At 46.6% G+C, this 13,586-nt stretch overlaps 1 protein-coding gene across 3 annotated transcripts in view; it reads right to left on the bottom strand.

Annotated features, from left to right (window-relative positions):
• Nucleotides 1-12,271, bottom strand: part of FEZ2 (fasciculation and elongation protein zeta 2) — a 74,130-nt gene extending 61,859 nt beyond the window's left edge. For 2 of the 3 annotated variants that reach the window (XM_077282918.1, XM_077282920.1), the window contains exon 1: nucleotides 11,687-12,238. In XM_077282918.1, coding sequence (XP_077139033.1) covers nucleotides 11,687-12,036 — 350 coding nt within the window. In that variant the 5' untranslated portion in view covers nucleotides 12,037-12,238. Of the gene's footprint in view, nucleotides 1-11,686 lie in introns of all 3 variants that reach the window. The other variant, XM_077282919.1, reaches the window with a different exon arrangement.
• Between the last annotated feature and the right edge of the window lie 1,315 nt (nucleotides 12,272-13,586).

Genomic DNA, 13,586 nt, shown 5'->3' with positions numbered 1-13,586 from the left:
CAGCAGAGATCTGGCACAGTTTGTAGGAATAGTGAAACACAGTTAGGAATCTAGGATCGTCCGTCTAAAGGACTACAGAAAATGCCTCCAGGTACAGCCAAAGAACAGACCTCTCATCCCTACCTTAATGGGACCAGGAAAGACATGGGAAACGTTTTTAATCTTGCTGTCCTTTCCGGAGGAGTGAGACATCTTAGGCTACTTTCACACATCAGGTTTTTGTCGTCAGGCTGAATCCGGCGAATTTTGAAAAAAAAAACAGAACCGGCGAAAGATGCCGCCGGATTCGTTTTTTTCTCATAGACTTGTATTAGCGCCAGATTGCGCCGCATGGCCTCAAGCTGCGTCCGGCGAAAATTGTTTTTACGGCGTCTGGAAAAAATGTAGACAGTAACGTTTTTTGTCTGCGGCGAAAAACCAGACAGTGCCGGCTTTTTGCTACAACGGAAGCTTATGGGTGCCGGATTCCGTTTTTTTAACTGAGCTCCGATACAATTGGCCAGCCCCCGGGAAACAGATATAAACAATGCCAGTGAGGCCTTCACTCATCCATTTCCTAGCCAACAAGACAGAACACCTTCCTCAAGAACTGAACCTGCCGCCAGAGCTGAACCTGCTCCAGGCCAGCCAGCCAGCAGCCAAGCCAGCCACAGCCATGTCTTCATCTGGGAGCCCTCCCCCGCGTCATCAGCGCTGCGAGGTAAATACATTTTTGTCTTTTGGAGATGTTCGTCGTTTTTTTTTTTTTGGCGATGTTTACATAATAAATATATATTTGTTTTTCAAATTCATCTAAGGGGCACTTCCTTCTGTCTGTCACGGAAATCTTGGGTTGCGGCACAGCGAAATCAGCGACGGGCACAGTCCGGCCGCGAATTCGCCCCTTCCTACTCTGTCAGTGCCCCCTCCATACTCCCCTCCAGTCAGCGCTCACTGTGTGACCAACTTTTTACTATTGATGCTGCCTATGCAGCATCAATAGTAAAAAGATCTAATGTTAAAAATAATAATAAAAAAAAAATCATTATATACTCACCTTCCGGCGCCTTTCCCACTCCTTGCGATGCTCCGGGCCATGCATTGCGGTCTCGCGAGATGATGACGTAGCATTCTTGGGACTGGAGCGTCGCAAGGAGCATCGCTAAACGCCTCACCTGGATCCGGGGGCCGACGGAAGGTGAGTATATAACTATTTTTTTATTTTTAACAGGGATATCGTGCCCACATTGCTATATACTACGTCGGCTGTGCTACACGCTGCGTGGGCTGTGCTATATTTCTCTGCTGTATCTGTGCATCATGAATCGTGGTATGTGTTAGAGAGGGGGGCCCACTGAGACTCTTTCACCCGGTGGCCCTCAAAAACCTGGAACCGGCCCTAGCTTCACTGATCAGTCACGCCCGGCCGCGAACAATCAGCGACAGGCGCAGTCCGGCCGCGAATTGGCACGGAATTTGAACCACGCTTCGCTAATTGGTCACGCCCGGCCGAATCCTGTGTATAAATTGCATTATTCTGAAAACTACATAAATAAACTACATACATATTATAGAATACCCGATGCGTTAGAATCGTATAATATTATATATATATATATATATATATATATATATATATATATATATATATATATATCTATCTATCTCTATCAGCTCCCTGGTAGTTTTCAAGTTTTCAACCTTTTCCCATGTATCATGCTTATGGAAAATCAAAAACTGAAAAGTGGGGTGTGCAATATTATTCAACCTCTTTACCTTAATACTTTGTTGCGCCACCTTTTGCTGAGATTACAGCTGCAAGTCGCTTGGGGTATGTCTCTATCAGTTTTGTACATCGAGAGACTGAAATTCTTGCCCATTCTTCCTTGGCAAACAGCTCGAGCTCAGTGAGGTTTGATGGAGATCGTTTGTGAACAGCAGTTTTTAGCTCTTTCAACAGATTCTCGATTGGATTGAGGTCTGGACTTGACTTGGCCATTCTAACACCTGGATACGTTTATTTGTGAACCATTCCAATGTAGATTTTGCTTTATGCTTGGGATCATTGTCTTGTTGGAAGACAAATCTCCGTCCCATTCTCAGGTCTTTTGCAGACTCCAACAGGTTTTCTTCAAGAATGGTCCTGTATTCGGCTCCATCCATCTTCACATAAATTTTATCCATCTTCCCTGTCCCTGCTTAAAAAAAAAAGAAGGCCCAAACCATGATGCTGCCACCACCGTTTGACAGTGGGGATGGAGTGTTCAGGGTGATGAGCTGTGTTGCCTTTACGCCAAACGTATCATTTGGCATTGTTGTCAAAAAGCTCGATTTTGGTTTCATCTGACCAGAGCACCTTCTTCCACATGTTTGGTGTGTCTCCCATGTGGCTTGCTGCAAACTTTAAACGCCACTTTTTATGGATATCTTTGAGAAATGGCTTTCTTCTTGCCAATCTTCCATAAAGGCCATATTTGTGCAGTGTACGACTGATTGTTGTCCTATGGACAGACTGTCCCACCTCAGCTGTAGATCTCTGCAGTTCATCCACAGTGATCATGGGCCTCTTGGCTGCATCTCTGATCAGTCTTCTCCTTGTTTGAGATGAAAGTTTAGAGGGACGGCCGGGTCTTGGTAGATTTGCAGTGGTATGATACTCCTTCCATTTCAATATGATCGCTTGCACAGTGCTCATTGGGATGTTTAAAGTTTTGGAAATCATTTTGTATCCAAATCTGGCTTTAAACTTCACAACAGTATCAAGGACCTGCCTGTTGTGTTCCTTGGTCTTCATGACGCTCTCTGTGCTTCCAACAGAACCCTGAGACTATCACAGAGCAGGTGCATTTATACGGAGACTTGATTACACACAGGTGGATTATATTTATCATCATTAGGCATTTAGGACAACATTGGATTATTCAGAGATCCACAATGAACTTCTGGAGTGAGTTTGCTGCACTGAAAGTAAAGGGGCCGAATAATATTGCACGCCCCACTTTTCAGTTTTTGAATTTCCACAAAAATTAAATTTCATTCAACTTCACAATTGTGTTTCTCTTGTTGTTGATTCTTTGCCAAAAATTTATATTTGGTATCTTTATGTTTGAAGCATGATATGTGGGAAAAGATCGAAAAGTTCCAGGGAGCCGAATACTTTCGCAAGGCAGAGATATAGATATATATACAGTACAGACCAAAAGTTTGGACACAGCTTCTCATTTAATGATTTTTCTGTATTTTCATGACTATGAAAATTGTACATTCACACTGAAGGCATCAAAACTATGAATTAACGCATGTGGAATTATATACTTAACAAAAAAGTGTGAAACAACTGAAATGATGTCTTATATTCTAGGTTCTTCAAAGTAGCCACATTTTGCTTTGATGACTGCTTTGCACACTCTTGCCATTCTCTTGATAACCTTCAAGAGGTAGTCACCGGGAATGGTCTTCCAACAATCTTGAAGGAGTTCCCAGAGATGCTTAGCACTTGTTGGCCCTTTTGCCTTCACTCTGCGGTCCAGCTCACTCCAAACCATCTCAATTGGGTTCAGGTCTGGTGACTGTGGAGGCCAGGTCATCTGGCGTAGCACCCCATCACTCTCCTTCTTGGTCAAATAGCCCTTACACAGCCTGGAGGTGTGTTTGGAGTCACTGTCCTGTTGAAAAATAAATGATGGTCCAACTAAAAGCAAACCAGATAGAATAGCATGCCGCTGCAAGATGCTGTGGTAGCCATGCTGGTTCAGTATGCCTTCAATTTTCACTAAATCCCCAACAGTGTCACCAGCAAAGCACCCCCACACCATCACACCTCCTCCTCCATGCTTCACGGTGGGAACCAGGTATGTAGAGTCCATCCGTTCACTTTTTCTGTGTCGCAGAAAGACACGGTGGTTGGAACCAAAGATCTCAAATTTGGACTCATCAGAACAAAGCACAGATTTCCACTGGTCTAATGTTCATTCCTTGTGTTCTGTAGCTCAAACAAGTCTCTTGTGCTTGCTGCCTGTCCTTAGCAGTGGTTTCCTAGCAGCTATTTTACCATGAAGGCCTGCTGCACAAAGTTTCCTCTTAACAGTTGTTGTAGAGATGTGTCTGCTGCTAGAACTCTGTGTGGCATTGACCTGGTCTCTAATCTGAGCTGCTGTTAACCTGCGATTTCTGAGGCTGGTGACTCGGATAAACTTATCCTCAAAAGCAGAGGTGACTCTTGGTCTTCCTTTCCTGGGGCGGTCCTCATGTGAGCCACTTTCTTTGTAGCACTTGATGGTTTTTGCCACTGCACTTGGGGACACTTTCAAAGTTTGCCCAATTTTTTGGACTGACTGACCTTCATTTCTTAAAGTAATGATGGCCACTCGTTTTTCTTTAGTTAGAATTTGTATTATGGCAAGAAAAAAGCAGCTAACAGTCTATTCAGTAGGACTATCAGCTGTGTATCCAACAGACTTCTGCACAACAAAACTGATTGTCCCAACACTATTTATAAGGCATGAAATCCTACTTATTAAACTTGACAGGGCACACATGTGAAGTGAAAACCATTCCCGGTGACTACCTCTTGAAGCTCATCAAGAGAATGCCAATAGTGTGCAAAGCAGTCATCAAAGCAAAAGTTGGCTACTTTGAAGAACCTAGAATATAAGACATAACAAAAAATTGTGAAACAACTGAAATTAAGTATATAATTCCACATGTGTTAATTCATAGTTTTCATGCTTTCAGTGTGAATGTACAATTTTCATAGTCATGAATATGCAGAAAAATCTTTAAATGAGAAGGCGTGTCCAAACTTCTGTTGGTCTGTACTTATATATATATAATTTTTGTATAGCAGGAAGCTGCAGCAGAAGAGGTGCTTCCAGGGGGAGACGTAAGGGGTGGAAAGATAAACGTAGTGGGCTCGCAACTGGTAAGTTGACATGCATCGCGGAACCACATCATCACAGTACACACAACACATAAGCCTACATCCAAGCACATAATTTTTTTTTTTTAAAGTCTTCTGATTCTGGGGCTCGATCCAGAGGACCTCAAAGCACCTCCCAGGGTCGTCAGCGTGAGCATCAGGGCGGTCGCCATCGAGTAAGTACCTTTTTTTTGTTTTTCAACTTTATGTTGTTGTTTTGAATCTTAGGTCTTTGTGTTTTTGTCTTTTTTAACATGCTTCACAGCATGCTCCTGACTCGGATTGCGAGGACGTCGGGCTAGATATCAACCTCCTCATCAATCTAATCCGCGAGAGGGAGCCGCTGTGGAACATAGGTGACCGCCGCCATGCCAATATTGTTGTGACCCGTCGACTCTGGGAGCAAGTGTGCCATGAAGTTGCGGACAACTGGGACGACCTCGATGTTCGGGCCCAGAATCAAGCGCGTAAGTATACACAGTGCAGTTATGTTGCTGGATGTAATGTGTTGTATACTAACCAACATGTGCTTTCACTTTTCAGGCGAGAGAGTTGTCAAGCGGTGGCGTTCAATCAGGGATCGCTTCAAGAAGGAGTTTAACAAGGAGATGCGGGCCCCGAGTGTATGTGGAGGACGCAGGAGCAAGTACATGTATGCAAGGGCCCTGTCGTTCCTCCGGCCAACGATGGTGAGCAGAAGGTAAATATTACCCACCCCATTTAATAATAAATAATTATATGTCTAACACTTTTTTTGGGTTTCAGCCAGGGCCATGCTATATCAATATATTATTTATATATTTTTTCCACAGCACCATCTGCAGCACTGGTGAGCCTGCAGTGTTGAACCCTTCTGGGGCGATCCCTCAGGAGTCCGCCACCGAGGGACACTTCGACAGTCCCGGCCCATCTGCACCTTCCCAGCCTTCCCTCACATCTGGTCCCTCGGTCCCATCCACCAGCGCTGGAGCATCCTGGCCGCCTGCGTTGCATGAATCTACTGGTGAGGATATAGCCTTTCCTTTACCCCACTTATGCTGCCACCTCTAGTACACCTGTGGGTTCTGGACGGCCGCGCCAGAGGGGTCAGGAAAAGAGCTATGCGCCCGAGTTCTTGCACCTGAATGCAGCCTTCCAGAACGGTCTCAAAATGTTGTCTGAGCAAATGACTGCAGGATTTAATTTGCTCGGCAACAGTACTCTTGAGTTGCACAGACGTCTGGATAGGATGCATTCAGATGCAAGTAAATCGGCAAACCACTCCTTTTTCCATTAAGTACTCGAGCGCATGGACAAGTTATCTCCTGATCAGCAGATGCAAGTAATGCAATCGTGCCAGTCTGCTCGAGCGCATGTTACCTCCCAAGCCCCTCCAGCCGCCCCGGTAGTTCCTCCCACACCTGCCCCCCCCCAGCCACTGTCCTTCCTCCCCCTCCTATACAATGCCAGCATCCTGCCCCGTGCCAGTTCCCAACCACATCATCCCTCCCCAACCTCTATTCCCTGGCCACTACCACCAGTCTCCTTCAACACCCAACATGCCCTAAACACAACCCTCTTCTTCACCCACCACCTCTTCTGCCTCCCAATCCCTCCACCCCTCAAACCTTTCAAATTCCCAACACTACTCCCGATTTCATGTCCACCAGTTCTTTCTTTCTCCACCCCTTCACCTGTTTTACCTCCTGATCTGCCACCACATTCCTCTCTCCACACTCCCAATGTTGAAGGGTCCCTATCTGACAGCCCCTCCAGTATTATCTCCACCCCACGCTATTTAAATTTATAAAGATAGTTTGTTAAAAATTTGTTAATATAAAAAAGTTTTTTTGGTTTAAAAATGTTGTCTTATTTATTAATTTATAAAGGTTAAATACTTTGGTTAAAACAAGGTACAATACTATGGGTAAACAAGGTAAAATACGTTGGGTAAATCCCAACCAGGTACAATACTTTGGGTAAAGAAGGTCAATGACTTTGGGTAACAAGGTCAAAGACAAATTTTTCAAACTCTCTCATCCTGCCAGTCTACTCTTCCTTGAGGTGAAATAAAGTATTCAGCAATTTTGTCCCTCATTCTGGAAACTGCCACAGAACTTCTATACGTAATGTTCTGATAGTCATGCAAGGTGGTTTCTTCAGAGTGATCTTCAATGGAAATATGTTCCTTGCATATAACAAAATTGTGCAGGACCACACAAGCTTTAACCACCTCATCAACAGTGTCAGTCTTCAGGTTGATGGCGGTCAACAGAACTCACTATTTGGCTGTCGGAATCCCAAAAGCGCACTCCACCATTCTTCATGTGTGAGGCGGTAATTAAAAATTCTTTTAGTTGCGGCAATCCCCACTACTGGAGTAGGGTTTCAGCAGGTGTTCCGAGAGTTGGAAGGCCTCATCTCCAACACACACAAATGGCATTGGTGGCCCAGAGGTTTGAGGCAGTGGTCTTGAGGGGGGGGGGGTTGGAAGGCGTTTCCATACAGATGACGCCCCATTGCATATAATTTAAAAATTTGGGAATCGTTGTAGCCGCCATAGGCCCCTATATTGACCGCTATAAATTTGTATTCAGCGTCAGCGATGGCCATGAGCACAATTGAGAAATATTTTTTTAGGATAAGTTCACACAGGGTGTGACGCCCTAGGGTCCTGGTTGTCACAGTGGCATTGCTTTCCTCACGGGGAGAGATGTCACGCTTGGAAGCGAGGGAGGATTCCTTTTAACAGGTAATTAGCACATACAACACCATTCTGACTTCAGGCCAGAAGGGGGAGCAGGGGAGCTGCTCTCTCTTTGGTCGGGAGGAGTTAGTTGCTAGGCAGTTGGGAAGATTTAGACAGTTGGTGTTAGACAGCAGACTGGAGCAGTCTGAGGCAGATGGACGGGAGAGGGGCCGTACAGCCTGAGGTGCTGCAGCTCCTAGATAGCGAGATACAGAAGGAATAACAGCCTTTAGTGAACGTGCCGGAGAGCGAAGCACAGGAGTGTGACAACAGGGGGGAATAGCTGCGAGAGGGCTACATCCCTGATTGAGCTAAGACACCGGTAGCCGGAAGACCGAGGCTTTTGTGGGACTTTAAGACACAGCAGAAACCAGAAGGACAGCTGGATTATACATCACCTGTTCGCCCTAACACCCAGGAGACACAGTGACACAAAGCCCGGGTCGTGATAAGAGACCCTGTAAAAAGGCTCGAGTCACCTGTCATACGGGTTTGTGTCCCAGTTCAACAAAGGACAGAAAGAACTGAGAGGACCTTGCTACAAAGCCATATGCAGTAAGGGACTATAGCAACACAGTGCTAAAAGGAAGGCTTTTAACTCCACCTGATAAAGCTGGACTCTGAACTCGCTTCCAAGCCGGCCAGACCCTGCCTGTACCTGTGATCTGGTGCCCTGCACTGTGGCCACCTGCTACCATCAGTAAACCAGATAAAAAGACTGCCCAACTGTGTCCTTCGTTCTTTACTGCACCACTCACCATCTTCATCCATACATCGGGAGCCCTGGGGACCTACTTCACCTGTGGGAAGTTATACCATCTGGCTGCCATAATATCACCCCAGAGGACCCCTTTAAGCAGCATCGGTCCCCACTGACCTAATACCACAGGTGGCGTCACGAACTTTCCTAATTTCAAAAACCCCTTTAAAGACCTCCCCTTTAACATGGGTGCCCAGGTGTTATGACCCCAATGGACAGGGTCTCAGAGGTACGTGTAGTCTGCGAGATACAAAAATCCAGCTCATAGGGCAGTGGTAACTGGGTTGACCAAATATCTACTCCTAACACCAACACTAGAAGTAGCCGGGGATCATGCCTACGGTGATCGCTAGATGACTCGCGCCAGCCGGAGAATCTAACTACCCCTAGGAGAAGAAAACAAAGACCTCTCTTGCCTCCAGAGAAAGGGACCCCAAAGCAAGATACAAGCCCCCCACAAATAATAACGGTGAGGTAAGAGGAAATGACAAACACAGAAATGAACCAGGTTCAGCAAAGAGAGGCCAGCTAACTAATAGCAGAATAAAGCAAGATAACTTATTTGGTCAACAAAAACCCTATAAAAATCCACGCTGGAGATTCAAGAACCCCCGAACCGTCTAACGGTCCGGGGGGAGAACACCAGCCCCCTAGAGCTTCCAGCAAAGGTCAGGATACAGATTGGAACAAGCTGGACAAAAATACAAAACAAAACAAAAGCAAAAAGCAAGGAAGAGACTTAGCTTTAACAAGCAGGAACCAGGATCAGTACACAAGAGCACAACAGATTAGCTCTGATTTCAACGATGCCAGGCATAGAACTGAAGGTCCAGAGAGCTTATATAGCAACGCCCCTGAACTAACGGCCCAGGTGAGCATATAGGAGAAGACAGAAGCTCCAGTGTCAAATCACTAATGACCACTAGAGGGAGCAAAACGCAATATCACAACACCCAGGGTCACGGGCCGCGTCGCCGCCACCGTGACTCATCCCTTTTGGTAACGGACCAGGCTACCGAGTACCCCACTGCCCTGACAGGCAGCTCACGGGCGTTTTTGCTGCTTTTTTTTCTGCAGCAACATCTGATCTTCTTGGCAGGAAAGAAGCTGCGTCAAAAACGCAGGTTTAGGTGCGTTTTTTGTTGCATTTTTTTTTCTCTTTGTCCATGCTAATGTCCTTGGATTTTCAGTAGCAAAAACGCAGCAAATAAGTATACCTGCTTTTTTGCTGTGTTTTTTCAAGACCCATTCAAGTTAATGGGTGAAAAAAGCTGAAAAAAAAACGCAGCAAAAACTCTGAAATAAGTGACATGCTCCATGTCCAAAAAACACAGCAAAGCACAAAATACCGATCATACAAAAAAAACAATGTGTGTGCATAAGCACACATCCATCAAGATGTATAGCCAGCAAGGAAGTGTAGTGATGGATGAACATATAAAATCCCACACAAAATGCAATAGGGCAAACCAAAAACGAGAAAATGAGAAACACCTGGAGAAAAGTAAAAGAAGAAATCAAAACAAAAGACAATACAAACCATCAGCATTTGGACAGGGAACAAAGGGCAATTGCTCAGCAGACAGAGGAACTGACCATGCAGCAATAAGTCACCGGATCAAATCCCTAAACCGAGCTATGACATATATACTGCTGCATGAGTCATCGCTATGTGGCAGTATAGACAGCACTGTGAGCTATCACTATGTGGCAGTATACACGGCACTGTGAGCTATCACTATGTGGCAGTATAGACAGCACTGTGAGCTATCACTATGTGGCAGTATAGACGGCACTGTGAGCTATCACTATGTGGCAGTATACACGGCACTGTGAGCTATCACTATGTGGCAGTATAGACAGCACTGTGAGCTATCACTATGTGGCAGTATAGACGGCACTGTGAGCTATCACTATGTGGCAGTATAGACGGCACTGTGAGCTATCACTATGTGGCAGTATAGATGGCACTGTGAGCTATCACTATGTGGCAGTATAGACGGCACTGTGAGCTATCACTATGTGGCAGTATAGACGGCACTGTGAGCTATCACTATGTGGCAGTATAGACGGCACTGTGAGCTATCACTATGTGGCAGTATAGACGGCACTGTGAGCTATCACTATGTGGCAGTATAGACGGCACTGTGAGCTATCGCTATGTGGCAGTATAGACGGCACTGTGAGCTATCGCTATGTGGCAGTATAGACGGCACTGTGAGCTATCGCTATGTGGCAGTATAGACGGCACTGTGAGCTATCGCTATGTGGCAGTATAGACGGCACTGTGAGCTATCACTATGTGGCAGTATAGACGGCACTGTGAGCTATCGCTATGTGGCAGTATAGACGGCACTGTGAGCTATCACTATGTGGCAGTATAGACGGCACTGTGAGCTATCACTATGTGGCAGTATACACAGCACTGTGAGCCATCACTATGTGGCAGTATAGACGGCACTGTGAGCTATCACTATGTGGCAGTATAGACGGCACTGTGAGCTATCACTATGTGGCAGTATAGACGGCACTGTGAGCTATCACTATGTGGCAGTATAGACGGCACTGTGAGCTATCACTATGTGGCAGTATAGACGGCACTGTGAGCTATCACTATGTGGCAGTATACACAGCACTGTGAGCCATCACTATGTGGCAGTATAGACGGCACTGTGAGCTATCACTATGTGGCAGTATACACAGCACTGTGAGCTATCACTATGTGGCAGTATACACAGCACTGTGAGCTATCACTATGTGGCAGTATAGACAGCACTGCACTGTGAGCTATCACTATGTGGCAGTATAGACAGCACTGTGAGCTATCACTATGTGGCAGTATAGACGGCACTGTGAGCTATCACTATGTGGCAGTATAGACGGCACTGTGAGCTATCACTGTGTGGCAGTATACACAGCACTGTGAGCTATCACTATGTGGCAGTATACACAGCACTGTGAGCTATCACTATGTGGCAGTATAGACAGCACTGCACTGTGAGCTATCACTATGTGGCAGTATAGACAGCACTGTGAGCTATCACTATGTGGCAGTATAGACGGCACTGTGAGCTATCACTATGTGGCAGTATAGACGGCACTGTGAGCTATCACTGTGTGGCAGTATACATGGCACTGTGAGCTATCACTGTGTGGCAGCATACACAGCACTGTGATGCCCGGTCTCCCTGCCGTATGAGGTCACTGTCCCCGGTCACTGTATGTAGGGGGTGACCTGCCCCCCGCTCACACACGGTCCGCCCGGTGCCCCCATAAGGTTGGGCTGCCCCCCAGCACTCACTCGTCCTCCTTCATGACGCCGTCCTCGGTGATGGGCCGGACCGGGGCTATGTGGCCGGTGTCGGTGCTGTAATTGCGGAAACACACCGTCAGCTTCTCGTCAAAGTCGTTGACCAGATCCTCCATGGACTTGAAGCCCCCCATGATGTCCCCCGAGAAGTTGTTGTCCAGCTCCGTCAGGTCCTCCAGGGAGCTCCGGCCGCCCACGGGGGGATCAGCTCCGGGGCACGGACCGGGGGAGTTGGAGTTCACATGATCCAGACGGGTCTTCGTCCCGGGAGAAGAAGGCGGAGGACGGAACTCATAGAAGTCCTGCCAGTCCTCGTCAAACTGTGCGAGCGGCGCCGCCATGTCCGTGCGGGGTCCCGGGCTCTGTGCGCTGGAGGGGGGCTCCCGATACCCCCACTGGTCCGGGACTGGTGGCCGCACTCCCGGACGTGACACAAGGCGACACTTCAGCCACCCGTCAGATCTCGGCACCAGGGGCGCACTTCCCGTCACTGGCTATAGTGCGGCCATATACTGACTGCACGTCCTTGCGGGGATCTATTCTAAGCCTTGAATGAAGGGGAGAGTGGGAGGAGTCACACGTCAGGCTGGAGGCGGCAGCGCGGCGGCCATGTTAGCTCCTGGCAGGACGTCACTCGTGTTTACAACTGAGACTAGCAGTCACGTGACTTGCGGGTTTCGGACTTTTCCTGTAACGAACTTTCCCTTTTGTCCCTCACAGAAAAATGACAGTCAGTCCTAACATGGCGGGTAATGCTTCCCTGCCCTTCAACACTATTTCTAAAGGCGCGTTACCTTCTCAAGTGCAACCATAGTATTTATCATATCATTTATCATAGCCATTATCTCTGAGCGCCCCTATAAGCATACCTCCCAACTTTTGAAGATGAGAAAGAGGGACAAAGTGCGCCGCGTCAAATTTTAGGCCACGCCTCTGACCACACCCATTCATAACTAGTCACACCCATATCCACGTCCCAACCACACCCATTTAGCACTGCTGATCACACTGTTTCATATACAATAATTATAAACAAAAAAATATGGCCACACAATGCTCCATACTGTATAATGGCCACATATGATGCTCCATACTGTATAATGACCCCAAATGATGCTCCATACTGTAAAATGACCGCACATAATGCTCCATACTGTATATTGGCTGCACATGATGCTCCATACTGTATAATGACCCCACATGATGCTCCATACTGTATAATGGCCACATATGATGCCCCATACTGTATAATGGCCACACATGATGCTCCATACTGTATAATGACCCCAAATGATGCTCCATACTGTATAATGACCGCACATGATGCTCCATACTGTATATTGGCTGCACATGATGCTCCATACTGTATATTGGCTGCACATGATGCTCCATACTGTATAATGACCCCACATGATGCTCCATACTGTATAATGACCGCACATGATGCTCCATACTGTATATTGGCTGCACATGATGCTCCATACTGTATAATGACCCCACATGATGCTCCATACTGTATAATGACCCCACATGATGCTCCATACTGTATAATGGCCACACATGATGCTCCATACTGTATAATGGCCACACATGATGCTCCATACTGTATATTGGCTGCACATGATGCTCCATACTGTATAATGACCCCACATGATGCTCCATACTGTATAATGACCGCACATGATGCTCCATACTGTATATTGGCTGCACATGATGCTCCATATTGTATAATGACCGCACATGATGCTCCATACTGTATAATGACCGCACATGATGCTCCATACTGTAAAATGACCGCACATGATGCTCCATACTGTATAATGACCGCACATGATGCTCCATACTGTATAATGACCGCACATGATGCTCCATACTGTATAATGGCCACATA

Source organism: Ranitomeya variabilis, chromosome 2, assembly GCF_051348905.1.
Source record: "Ranitomeya variabilis isolate aRanVar5 chromosome 2, aRanVar5.hap1, whole genome shotgun sequence".
NCBI classification, from domain to species: Eukaryota; Metazoa; Chordata; class Amphibia; order Anura; family Dendrobatidae; genus Ranitomeya; species Ranitomeya variabilis.
Note: the sequence above shows the minus strand (reverse complement) of the source record. Positions and strands in the feature narration are given on the sequence as shown.